The following is a 13,747-nucleotide window of genomic DNA, read 5'->3' on the forward strand; positions in this document are numbered from 1 at the left end:
TAATCAATCACTTAAAATATTTTAAGATGGCGGCATATGCACTGTTTCGTTGCCAAGTTGTAAGATTTTCGGAAAGTAGCGAAGATTTTCCGTTAGTTTCTGTTCATGTCTGTGCCATCCGCTTACCAATAAGAAATAAATTACTGCCGAATTCGGTAGCCCGGATTTATCGCAAGTACCCGGATTTCGCAGTTCGTCATCGATCTAATTCGTACGGCTAGTCGGCTACGTTATTTGCAAACCAATATTTATTATAGTGATATTGACTGTCGTTTAAACGTTTACTGTTTTGGTAAACATTTTTGAGCAAAACACGAAACGCGACCATAAAACGTTTAAACGTGATACCCTTAGGGGGATGTAGGGGGGATTGGGGGGGGGGGGGGATTCGTGTGGGATGGTTCGGGTGGAGTCTATTGTGGTATGTCAGGTAAGAATTGTTTTGTCAAAGTATCAATCGAATCGAATCATAAATAAAGATGTTAAGGCAATTTTAGCAAAATTTAATAATTTGACCTTGAGAGTCAAGGTCATTCAAAGGGCAAGGTAAAATTCAACTTGCCAGGTACAGTACCCTCATGATAGCATGAAAGTATTTGATGTTTAAAAGCAATAGCCTTGATACTTTAGAAGTGAAGTGGATCTAAACACAAAATTTAACCATATATTCAAAGTTACTAAGTCAAAAAAGGGCCATAATTCCATAAAAATGAAAACCAGAGTTATGCAACTTGTCCTTTACTGTCCCCTTATGATAGTTTGATAGTGTTCCAAGTATGAAAGCAATATCTATGATACTTTATGGGTAAAGTGGACCAAAACACAATACTTAATCAAATTTTCAAGAATAAAGGACCCATAATTCCGTCAAAATGCCAGTCAGAGATACATAACTTTGCCTGCACAGTCCCCTTATGATAGTAAGTGTTGCAAGTATGAAAGCAATAGCTTTGATATATTAGGAAAAAAGTGGACCTAAACACAAAACTTAACCAAATTTTCAATTTTCTAAGTATAAAAAGGGCACATAATTCTGTCAAAATGCCAGTCAGAGTTACAAAACTTTGCCTGCACAGTCCCCTTATGATAGTTAGTAAGTGTTGCAAGTTTGAAAGCAATAGCTTTGATACCTAAGGAATTAAATGGACCTTAACACAAAACTTACCCAAAATTTTCAATTTTTTAAGTATAAAAAGGGCACATAATTCTGTCAAAATGCAAGCCAGAGTTATCTAACTTTGCCAGCCAAGTCCCCTTATGATAGTAAGTAAGTGTACCAAGTTTGAATGCAATAGCATTGATACTTTATGAGAAAAGTGGACCTAAACGCAAAACTTAACCGGACGCCGACGCAGACGCCAAGGTGATGACAATAGCTCATAATTTTTTTTCAAAAAATAGATGAGCTAAAAATCATCCGACCAGAACCCACTGATAATATGCACATCTCCTCTTGGTAGTTAAGCTTCCCATAAAGTTTCATTTCATTCCGGTCATTAGTTGCTGAGAAATAGCCAGGACAAAAATTGTGCACGGACGGACACACACACGGACAGACGAAGCGGCGACTATAAGCTCCCCCCAAAAATATTTTGGGGGAGCATAAAAAGTAATTAGGGTCAGGGATGAGTTGCAACACTTGATAATTTTGTTCCGCCCTAAGCATCTTGCTCCTTACCAAACTTAACTTTATCAGGCGGACTGCACAGGCCAATATGGGAAGACACTTTACCCACATACATTAAACCCCTTTTTCACAGAGCACTACCCATATACAAATTATGACCATATGTATTTTGATTAATATTTAACAAAAGCAAATAAAGAATTGTCAAGTCATTGCAGTTTAAACATGTGCCATATCTGTTAGGCTAAACCTGATCGAACACCCTATGCAAGAAATATTAATCAAGGGAAGCAACCATGATAGGTTTCTGATTTGGTTTACAGTAATTCATTCCCTTTATAGCATTTAAAGGCCTTGTTTAGGAATGTCTGGCCCCATGTGAGCTTGTTAAGTGGCCACCTTAGTGGACAGCTGTGATTTCCTATTGGTAGTCCAGTATACGGACACAGCACAAGACCACATCAAAATTTAAAATCTTTCACTAAAAACTTTATAGCTGGAAATTGCATCTAATTTACCGAAATTAGTCCCAACTTTTTAAAAGTCTACTTAGTAAAACAGGTTTAAGTGCTAGGACACACTCCCTGTTGACAAATAATGCATCCTTAGTGAAGAAGGACATTATAAACTTCAAAATACCCACTTAGAATGACTGGCCCCTCCCAGGAATCTTTCAGTCAGTGTTACAGTCTACCATACAATGTCTTAAATTTCTATCTTTAGGCCACGACTTTTATATTTCTTGGTTTACAAAACCGCCGACCCTAATTTTTGGAAAATGGGAAAAAAAATAAAATCGGAAAATCGTCTTTTTTATATATATTTTATTCCCGACCGCACTGAAAAACGAGCGAAACGAGAAAAAAAAACGATCCGGTTTGAGTACGGTTGCGAATAAAATCAAGTAAGTACAATCAACGATTGGTTCACATATATTACAGAGATCGGGATATTTTTCAATGTGACACAGTATGTACCAGTCCTTTTATGGGCACTTCTCAAAATTTATTTAATTACAGACAATAGGAAAATCAGCGTCAGTAAAATGTCGACCGCATCAAAATTTATTTCCGAGTCTGTGACGCAACTATATTGTTTAACATGTTTATTATATTAAACAAACCCGATATTATAGTAGATGAAAAAGTATTACCTTGCAATTTGATAATTAGTATAAATAATCCAATAAAACACTGCCATTATTTACGATATATGTGTTTAGGAATTTTGTAAACACGTCCGCCATAGTTTATAGGAACTGTACAGAAAGTTTGGAAATCGGAACAAATCGGTATATCTCGGAAAATCACTGATAAATGTATTTGTCGTTTTAATGCTTAGGGCCGAGTAATTTCGGCAAATCGGAACTCAACTTGCGTAAAATACTAGCTCAATTAACCGTTAAACTCGGCCTCTGTTCTCTGCAAAAGATTCAAAGGCTGAGCTATGCACGTGCTATTATTAAATTGGAGGATTGCAATTGAGAAACAAACGCACGATTGGTTCGGCATGTTGATTGCTAGACAAAGGAAGCCAATTTTGTCGGCGCGAAATTTGTCGCTTTATTGCTTCAGAAAGCAAGCGGCTTTCCTTTGATGACGTCAAACTGTCAATTCACACAGACTGCACATTTTCGGAAGACTTTAACTGGCTCCTTGTTTACAATTCAAGTAAAAACACTTGCTAACATTAAACTTTGGATTAAATTATCAAAATAAAGCAAAAGCCAAGATGACAAATATGATTGTATTAATTCGCGTCAGTTCAAATAAGACGTTTTGCGTTGTAAATCAACGAGTTTTCATGACAACAACAACTTTAACAAACATTACCGCGACGACCCGGGGATCGATCTACCTCGATTTTTTTTTCATGGACGATGTCATAAGTCGAATAAGAGCAAACACATACTTTGTGTATGAGTAGTTTATCTTACATAAGATTTATGCAACGGGCATCGCATTGCGTAATGGTGCGCATCGAATTACGGAAATGAAGCGCAGTTTTTCGTTTTAATTGGAGAAATACGCATGTCATTTAATGGAGTGTTTAAAATTGCCTGATGTTACAAAAGGTGCTTTTAGGTGACTCATTTCATTTGAAGATATAGATGTGTTTCATTGCATAATTTGATTTTTCGTCTCTGTGTTAAGGTTATAAAAGATATGATGTCTTTGTTCTGATGTTATTAGTATTAACTTATTTTTCCAATGATGTTTTTTTTTTTTTTTTTTTTCGACCGCCCGATGGACCATTTTCAAAATAATTTTTGTAAACCAATAAAAAAAAAAGTCGTGGCCTTATCTGCTAGCTTTTCTATCATCTGGCTGAAATTTATTTTTTGCAATTTTCCTCTTCTGCAGTGTAATTGATTATGAGCTGATAAAGGTCTAAACCACTGTGATCACAGCAGCAGGAGAGTGGGAGGATATACTACCCTGATATGGGATTGGGTGGGTTGGGTAGGGTCAAATATAGGGAGTTTATTAAAACTTACCAGTCCAGCAATAGCCCCTGGGAGCTTGTTGATCCTTTTAATCAATCCGGGTTCTATACAGTTCAATAACCTGCAATAAAAAAAGTTCAATTTGTGCTATGAAGAAAAATATAAATATAATCAGGAAATTGTGTTCATCATGCACAGGTCTACCATATCCCTTTCTCCATCAGAAGCAAAGTGAAAATGGGTTTTGCAAACAGCATTAAAACAGGACAGCCTGCGAGTAACTTGCAGTCTGTTCAGGTTTTATTGCTGCTCATTAGTATCTAAGGGTTTGATATGAAGTGTTTAAAATTTAAATATAGAAAGAAACTGGTCTTTAATTAAATGTAACTGTAAAAAGACGCAAACTAAAAGTGGTATGGGCACGTCTCACCATCGTCAGGGCTTGCCAAGACTGTGTTACAAGGCACAGTAAAAGGAGGGAGGAGGAGAGGCAGACAAAAGAAAAGATGGGAAGACAACGTCTCAGCGTGGACAGGGATGAGGCTTAGCGAAGCCTTGAGACAGTCAGAGAGGCAAGAGGAATGGAGAAAACTGGTTGCCAGATCATCTGTGGTGCCCCAACGGTCGTCCAGACTACCGGACAAGTGAAGTAAAGAACTTTTTAAGGGACTACAAATGCGTCAAAAGATGTATATGAGGCGTAAAGGGGTAAATGCCACTGGACACATACTATAGAGGAGTGTTTGGTGGACATGAATCTATTTTAAAAATTACTTACAGTAAAACTGCGATAACTCGAGGAAGCAGGGGACTGACCTTGATGCTCGAGTAATCGCAGGTTTTGAGTAATCCATGTTATTATTTGTTTTCATTGTCTCCGTTGATTATGCTTAACTCTGACCGCAAACGCTTTATTTACATGTAAGACGGTGCTAGAGAAAGAAAAGGCTTTGTAAAAATCGCTTAAGGTTACAGTATAATAAACAAAACAATATGGATGATCGTAAATTCATTCAATTTAATCAACACACATACAAAACACATTATATAATAAATAATATTCAATCAATAATCAATGTACATGTAGCATATTTACAATAGAACACAAGGTACGTACATGCACATAAACAATAATCTGATACGCACTGTTTTATACCATACATTTTATCATAATCATTGATTGCTGGTAATTATTTAGTTATCATTAAAACTGTGTAGCTTTGATATGCATCTCAAAGGATGACAATTTGCAGTGTTTCTCAAACTGCAACTAACTTCACACCTAATTGAGCGTCTTTTGTCTGCTTGATTGCGCTGTTTTCACAACTTGAATATTTTTAGCACCGACCAGACGAGAAAGTGTCCTCGAATAATTGCTTGTTAATTAGGTGTGAAATGCCTTTCAGGGACCGGCACACGTCCTCGAGTTATCGAAAATCGCATGTTTGAGTTATTGCGGGTATTTTTATATAGAAATTAAAGGAAAATGTTGGGGACTTCCTTTAATGCTCGATTTATTGCAAGTTTTCGAGAAATCACCAGCTCGAGTTATTGCAATTCTACTGTAGTACAAAAATTATCATGAAGCATCAAAGCATTTAACCCTTTACCACGTAGATACGTATTTTGACGCATCTGTAGTCCCATAGAAAGTTTAATTTTACTAAATACCTTTCTTACGAAATTAAAGTTTTAAAGACTTCATTTCCAACCCTGTTTGATGAGCAGCAAACAGAATAAAACCTGAACAGACTGCGAGTTACTCACAGGCTAGTTCTGGTTTATGCTGGTTGCAAAAGCCATTTTCACTTTGCTTTTGATAGGGGAAAGGGGCATTGTTGTTTGAAGAAGCACGTAATTTTTGGTTTCCCAAGAATTTTAATATTCTGAATAATATAAAATAAAAACAAGAGATGTGTTTGTCAGAAACACAATGCCCCCTAATCCACCGCTTTTATTTTATTTTTTTACCTTTGACCTTGAAGGATGACCTTGACCTTTCACCACTCAAAATGTGCAGCTCCATGAGATACACATATCAAGATCAATATTGCAAAAGTTATGACCAAGGTTAAAGTTTTGGGACACACACAATGAATGACTGACTGACACAGTGACAGACAGACAGGCCAAAAACAATATACCCCCGATCTTTTGATCAAGGGGCATTAAAAGTCAAGACAAAAGTAGCAGTCCAATTTTTCTATTTTGCTATCATCTATAAATGTTGGAATTATATACAAGTAGTTCTTCAGATAATCAAAAGTGTATGCTTACTCGCACAGTAAAATGCCATTGCTCAATGATCTGCGGAAGTCTTCTGGGTATTCAAACTTCTTACGAGTCACCGCCTGAAAATACAGCAACGAAAAAAAGAAATGTCATTTTTTGTAAAAAATACAATAATTTCATATTTTATGTGTATTCTTATTGTTTTAACCAGAGACAGAAACAAGATGTTGTTTTAAATATATACATATACCACAGGTGGAGGCCTGGTTAATATTGATATTTTGGCTAATTAAAAGAAGTTTAAGTCCGAAAGTGCGGAAGTTCTGTGTAAAGTTTAAAATGATATAAGGTGATGTGAGTTTGCTGTGTGTTGAATGGAAGAATAACAAGAGCTGTCACCATAGGATGACTTATGCCCCCTATAAACGCTTGGTAGAAGTTATGAGCTTTTTTCGAAACCTAAACGCAGATTTCGAAACCTAAACGCGGACCCTCAGTTCAAGGTCAAGGTAACAGGGGTCAAAATTTGTGTGCGTTTGGAAAGGCTTTGACCATATGCACATGCATGCCAAATATGAAATTGCTATCTGAAGCGACATAGAAGTTATGAGCATTTTTCGAAATCTAAACGCAAAGTGTGACGGACAGACAGACAGACAGATCACTATATGCCCTCCTTCGGTGACATAAAAATGTCTTGTATCAAAATAAATCAGAAAGCCACATAAACTAGAGAGCAGACATGCTAAATCCTTGAAATGCACTAAGTGACCCCGTGACCTAGTTTTTGACCCAGCATGACCCATATTCGCACTTGACCTAGATATTGTCTTGATACAACTTCCAACCAAGTTTGGTAAAGATCAGATGAAAACTACTTCAATTAGAGAGCGGACACCATGCTAAATCCTTGAAATGCTTTAAGTGACCCCGTGACCTAGTTTTTGACCCGGCATGACCCATATTCGAACTTGACCTAGATATTGTCTTGATACAACTTCTGACCAAGTTTAGTAAAGATCAGATGAAAACTACTTCAATTAGAGAGTTGACACCCTGCTAAATCCTTGAAATGCACTAAGTGACCCCGTGACCTAGTTTTTGACCCGCCATGACCCATATTCGAACTTAACCTAGATATTGTCGAGATACAACTTCTGACCAAGTTTGTTAAAGATCGGATGAAAACTATTTGAATTAGAGAGCGGACAAGAAAAGTGTGACAGACTGACAGACAGACTGACAGACAGACTGACGGACAGTGCAAAAACTATATGCCCCCTTTCGAAGAAACGTTTTAATAAATACTGTGAAACCATTTATTTTCGACAGCACAAAATTTTGTCATTTTTATAAAAATGACGATTTCGTCAGCCCTTAAATTTGCCGATTTCTGATTTTGAATTTTAAATAAATGTGTCAGTCACTATCCAATTTGCGTGTAATACATATTCGCGATCAATCGCAGTTGCGAAAAATCGTGGTACGAATGCGGGAACACACTTGAGAATCACTGCAGGAGGTGGGGCCTGTTTGTCACATGCTAATTAACCAGTCTTTTGTTATCAAGGGACAGTAATGGACCCTCTTAGTGTATGCCATTCACACGTTCATTGTTATGATTAGCGGACAAGTGGGATTGAATAACACGAGTGTTTGTAACAACGAAGCCAATTGCCAATTAGTCTTAAAGCTGGACTGATCTAAAACAAGAGCACCGCCTTGCGGGTGCAGACCGCTCATCTATTTTATTTTTAAAGGTGAAGGGACTCTCATTTTCAATCACAAAGGAGGGATGGGTGGAGTAAAGAGGGGTGTACAGTGTGGGTGTGTGGACATTTATTACATTATTTTCCAAAAATGCGAAAACAAATGGAAAAAAAAAATGGGGGAGGGGGGGATTCTTGGGTGCGATGGTTGGACGGTATTTAAAACATAAAATAATAAAAATAAATTTTTGTGGGTGGAGTCTATTGTGGTATGTCAAGTACGAGTAGTTTTGTCAAAGTATCAATAAAATCTAATCATAAATAAAGAAGTTATGGCAATTTTAGCAAAATTTAATAATTTGACCTTGAGAGTCAAGGTCATTCAAAGGTCAAGGTAAAATTCAACTTGCCAGGTACAGTAACCTCATGGACAAAGTTCATCGAAGGAAGCGAAAGCTGGGACAGCATTTACCTAGACCTTGGAAAGCTTTTGATAAAGTTGCACATAGAAGACTCATAAGGAAGGTATCTGCGTATGGCATTAAGGGAAATGTTCTGGCCTGGATTGAGAACTTTCTGAGTCAGAGAAGACAGTGTGTGTCAATAAAGGGAAATACATCTAGCTGGATAAGTGTAGAGAGTGGAGTTCCTCAGGGAAGTGTGCTTGGTCCAGTACTTTTTATAATCTATGTTAACGAAGTGTGCTTGGTCCAGTACTTTTTATAATCTATGTTAACGATATCACCGACTCTGTGAGCTGTATTTCTAAAATATTTGCTGACGACACCAAGTTATATGCACCTGTGACGGACTCAGGCAGGCTGCAGGAGGATCTTGACTCTCTCAGCGAATGGGCACAAAAATGGGAACTTGCCTTCAACGTTGACAAATGCAAAGTTATACATTATGGAAACAATAACCCCAATCAACAATATACTATGAATAATAAGTCTCTGCAGGCTACAACTGAGGAATGTGATCTGGGAGTGCTCTTCGAAAGAGATCTAAAATTTAGTAAGCATATATCTACAAAGATAAATAAAGCAAACAGTATCCTAGCCTTAATAAAGAGATCTTTTGAGTTCATGGACAAATACTTATTTTTGAAATTATATACTGCCTTGGTGCATCCGCATGTTGAGTTTGCAAATGTTATATGGTACCCATATTTCAACAAGAGCACCGCCTTGTGGGTGCAGACCGCTCATCTATTTTCTTTTTAAAGGTGAAGGGACTCTCATTTTCAATCACAAAGGAGGGAGGGGTGGAGTGAAGAGGGGTGTATAGTGTGGGGTTGTGGACATTTATTACATTATCTTCCAAAAAAGCGAAAAAAAATAAAAAAAATCGGGGGCGGGGGGGGGGGGGGGGGGGGGGGTGGGGTGGGGGGAAGGGCGATGGGGGGGGGGGGGGGATTTTTTGGGTGCGATGGTTGGACGGTATTTCAAACATGACCGTTTAAAAAAAAAAAAATTGGGGGGGGGGGGGGGAGGGGGGGGTATAGTGTGAGGGTGTGGTGGTAATATGTGAGATGATCTTAAAAAAAAAAAAAAAAAAAAAATTGGGGGGGGGGGGGGTGTATAGTGTGAGGGTGTGGTGGTCATTTGTGAGATGATCTTAAAAAAAAAAAAAAAAATAGGGGGGGGGGAGGGGGGAGGTGGGGGGGAGGGGGGGAGGTGGGGGAGGGCACGGGGGACGGTTTGGGTGGAGTCTATTGTGGTATGTCAGGTAAGAGTAGTTTCGTCAAAGTATCAATCAAATCTAATCATAAATAAAGAAGTTATGGCAATTTTAGCAAAATTTAATAATTTGACCTTGAGAGTCAAGGTCATTCAAAGGTCAAGGTAAAATTCAACTTGCCAGGTACAGTAACCTCATGATAGCATGAAAGTATTTGAAGTTTGAAAGCAATAGCCTTGATACTTAAGAAGTAAAGTGGATTGAAACACAAAATTTAACCATATATTAAAAGTTACTAAGTCAAAAAAGGGCAATAATTCCGTAACAATGACAACCAGAGTTATGCAACTTGTCCTTTTACTGTACCCTTATGATAGTTTTTGAGTGTTCCAAGTATGAAAGCAATATCTATGATACTTTAGGGGTAAAGTGGACCAAAACATAAATCTTAACCAAATTTTCAATTTTCTAAGTATAAAGGGCCCATAATTCCGTCCAAATGCCAGTCAGAGTTACATAACTTTGCCTGCACGGTCCCCTTATGATAGTTAATAAGTGTTGCAAGTATGAAAGCAATAGCTTTGATACTGTAGGAATAAAGTGGACCTAAACACAACACTTAATCAAATTTTCTATTTTCTAAGTATAACAAGGGACAAAATTGTCACAAAACCAGGTTTTCATTGTGAAAAAAAAATCTGATAAAGGGCGAAAACTCAAACTGAACTTTAAAAATGAACAAACAAAATAAAACCCCCTTGTAAGTTTGTTTTCAAAAAAAATCTATTTTTAGTCGTGGCGACCTTGACATTGGAGATATTGACGTGATTCTTTCGTGCGACACACCGTCCCATGATGGTGAACAAATGTGCCAAATGATTTTAAAATCTCACAATGAATGACATAGTTATGGCCAGGACAAGCTCATTTATGGCCATTTTTGACCTTTGAACTCAAAGTGTGACCTTGACCTTGGAGATATCGACGTAATTATTTCGCGCGACACACCGTCCAATGATGGTGAACAAATGTGCCAAATGATTTTAAAATCTGACAATGAACGACATAGTTATGGCCCGGACAAGCTTGTTCCGCCCGCCCGCCAGCCAGCCCGCCAGCCCGCCAGCCAGCCAGCCCGCCCGCATTCGCCAATCTAATAACCAGTTTTTTCCTTCGGAAAACCTGGTTAAAAACCTGGTTAAAAAGGGCACATAAATCTGTCAAAATGCCAGTCAGAGTTACATTACTTTGCCTGCACAGTCCCCTTATGAAAGTTAGTAAGTGTTGCAAGTATGAAAGCAATAGCTTTGATGCTTAAGAAATAAAATGGACCTAAACACAAAACTTAACCAAAATTTTCAATTTTCTAAGTATAAAAAGGGCACATAATTCTGTCAAAATGCATGCCAGAGTTATCTAACTTTGCCTGCCCAGTCCCCTCATGATAGTAAGTAAGTGTAACAAGTTTGAATGCAATAGCATTGATACTCACTGAGAAAAGTGGACCTAAACGCAAAACTTAACCAAAATTTTCAATTTTCTAAGTATAAAAAGGGCACATAATTCTGTCAAAATGCACTCCAGAGTTATCTAACTTTGCCTGCCCAGTCCCCTCATGATAGTAAGTAAGTGTACCAAGTTTGAATGCAATAGCATTGATACTTTCTGAGAAAAGTGGACCTAAACGCAAAACTTAACCGGACGCCAACGCCGACGCCGACGCCAAAAAATAGATGAGCTAAAAAGGACATTATTAGCATAGAAAAAGTTCAAAAAAGAGCCACAAAACTTGTACCGAATTTGAGGAATTCATCCTATGAGGAACGACTTAAAGAACTAAAATTATCATCACTTGCTCATCGCAGAATTAGTGGGGATGCCATTCAAATGTTTAAAATAGTCAAAAATATAGATGATTGCGTTTTTGAGAACTTTTTCAATTATACATCATCAACTAGAGGACATAACCTAAAGCTTGAAAAAACCAAAGTCCAGAACATCTTTTTGTCAAAATCAATTTTCCAGAAGAGTGATTAACATGTGGAATGACTTGCCTCAATGTGTAGTTGATGCCAAGAATGTATTAGAATTCAAGAGCAGGATTGATCTACATTGGAATGGGGACATAGTGTATAAGTTTTAGTGATCACAACTGTTGTTTGTCAAAAGGACATTCATTCTTTACCATACTTAAGGAACTATTTTTTACTGAATAAGGGCTATTTTTATTAGTCGTGAGAACACATACAGATACAGTACCATAAGACGTCGATAAGAAGAGGGGTTTAAAAAGGACTTGAGTCCTTACCACAGAGCCCAAAATCATCCTACAGGTATCATCCTACAGATAGCATGAAAGAATTTGAAGTTTGAAAGCAATAGCCTTGATACTTAAGAAGTAAAGTGGATCAAAACACAAAATTTAACCAAATATTCAAAGTTACCAAGTCAAAAAAGGGCCATAATTCCGTAAAAATGACAACCAGAGTTATGCAACTTGTCCTTTTACTGTACCCTTATGATAGTTTGCGAGTGTTCCAAGTATGAAAGCAATATCTATGATACTTTAGGGGTAAAGTGGACCAAAACACAAAACTTAACCAAATTTTCAATTTTCTAAGTATAAAGGGCCCATAATTCCATCCAAATGCCAGTCAGAGTTACATAACTTTGCCTGCACAGTCCCCTTATGATAGTTAATAAGTGTTGCAAGTATGAAAGCAATAGCTTTGATACTGTAGGAATAAAGTGGTTCTAAACACAAAACTTAAACACATTTTCAATTTTCTAAGTATAAAAAGGGCACATAATTCTGTCAAAATGCCAGTCAGAGTTACATTACTTTGCCTGCACAGTGCCCTTATGATAGTCAGTAAGTGTTGCAAGTATGAAAGCAATAGCTTTGATACTTAAGGAATAAAATGGACCTAAACACAAAACTTAACCAAAATTTTCAATTTTCTAAGTATAAAAAGGGCACATAATTCTGTCAAAATGCACGCCAGAGTTATCTAACTTTGCCTGCCCAGTCCCCTCATGATAGGAAGTAAGTGTACCAAGTTTGAATGCAATAGCATTGATACTTTCTGAGAAAAATGGACCTAAACACAAATTTAACCAAAATTTTCAATTTTCTAAGTATAAAAAGGGCACATAATTCTGTCAAAATGCACGCCAGAGTTATCTAACTTTGCCTGCCCAGTCCTCTCATGATAGTAAGTAAGAGTACCAGGTTTGAATGCAATAGCATTGATACTTTCTGAGAAAAGTGGACCTAAACACAAAACTTAACCAGACGCCGACGCAGACTCTGACGCCAAGGTGATGACAATAGCTCATAATTTTTTTTCAAAAAATAGATGAGCTAAAAATTGTCCATGTTGTGTTGATGAAACAATGTTGTTTCCTGTTTTTTTTGCTCTCTAATTGAAATGAAGATTGAAATGAAGTATTTTTTTGTAGCAAATCAAACAAGTCACTTTTGTTTATTTTCTTGGGTGTGTGTTCTAGTTGGTATGATTTTTATTAAAATGCTGTCAATACCGTTTTAAAACTGTTTGTGTTATACGAAAGAGGTTCCAGTTTGTTAAGTGTTTTTTTTTTTCAAATAAAATGCTTTTTTATTCTGATATCAGCATTAAAATTATAAACTCTATGTGTGTGTTTGTTCTTAAAACATAAACTACCGGTATATAAATCAATAATGTCAATAATTTAAAAATAAATAAATTGATACATATAAAATAGTAATAAGTGTGGTTAAACGCAAATAATCAAACAACAAACAGCAATTAAAATATTCTTTATTAATTTGTGATAAATACGCATGTTGATCACACATCGTCATCTTTTCATTTGGTTTATTGTCTTTCATCGTCATTCGCTGCGCGATGGCAAATATGCAACACCCCTGAAAAACACAATGCACCTAATGGGTAATAAAGTTATAAAAAATTAGCGCTAATTCATTACCATTCTACAAAAACGAAGTCAACGCATTCGATACAGCTGTACTGCACACGCGTTTTAAAGAAGTGTAACGTGTCAGTTAAG

The 13,747-nt window shown here is 37.0% G+C and overlaps 1 protein-coding gene across 8 annotated transcripts in view; it reads right to left on the bottom strand.

The window, feature by feature from the left end:
* The window catches only part of LOC127878914 (LIM and calponin homology domains-containing protein 1-like), a 159,205-nt gene that overhangs the window by 129,293 nt on the left and 16,165 nt on the right, over positions 1-13,747 (bottom strand). For all 8 annotated transcript variants that reach the window (XR_008048848.1, XR_008048845.1, XR_008048847.1 and 5 more), the window contains exons 2-3: positions 6,351-6,424; positions 4,125-4,194 (exon numbers count right to left, since the gene is read on the bottom strand). Coding sequence is in view for 3 of the 8 variants with exons in the window: in XM_052425462.1 (XP_052281422.1) it covers positions 4,125-4,194; positions 6,351-6,424 (144 nt within the window). In the remaining 5 variants the exon portion in view is untranslated. The remainder of the gene's footprint in view (positions 1-4,124; positions 4,195-6,350; positions 6,425-13,747) is intronic.

Source organism: Dreissena polymorpha, chromosome 4 (genome assembly GCF_020536995.1).
Source record: "Dreissena polymorpha isolate Duluth1 chromosome 4, UMN_Dpol_1.0, whole genome shotgun sequence".
Classification (NCBI taxonomy): Eukaryota; Metazoa; Mollusca; class Bivalvia; order Myida; family Dreissenidae; genus Dreissena; species Dreissena polymorpha.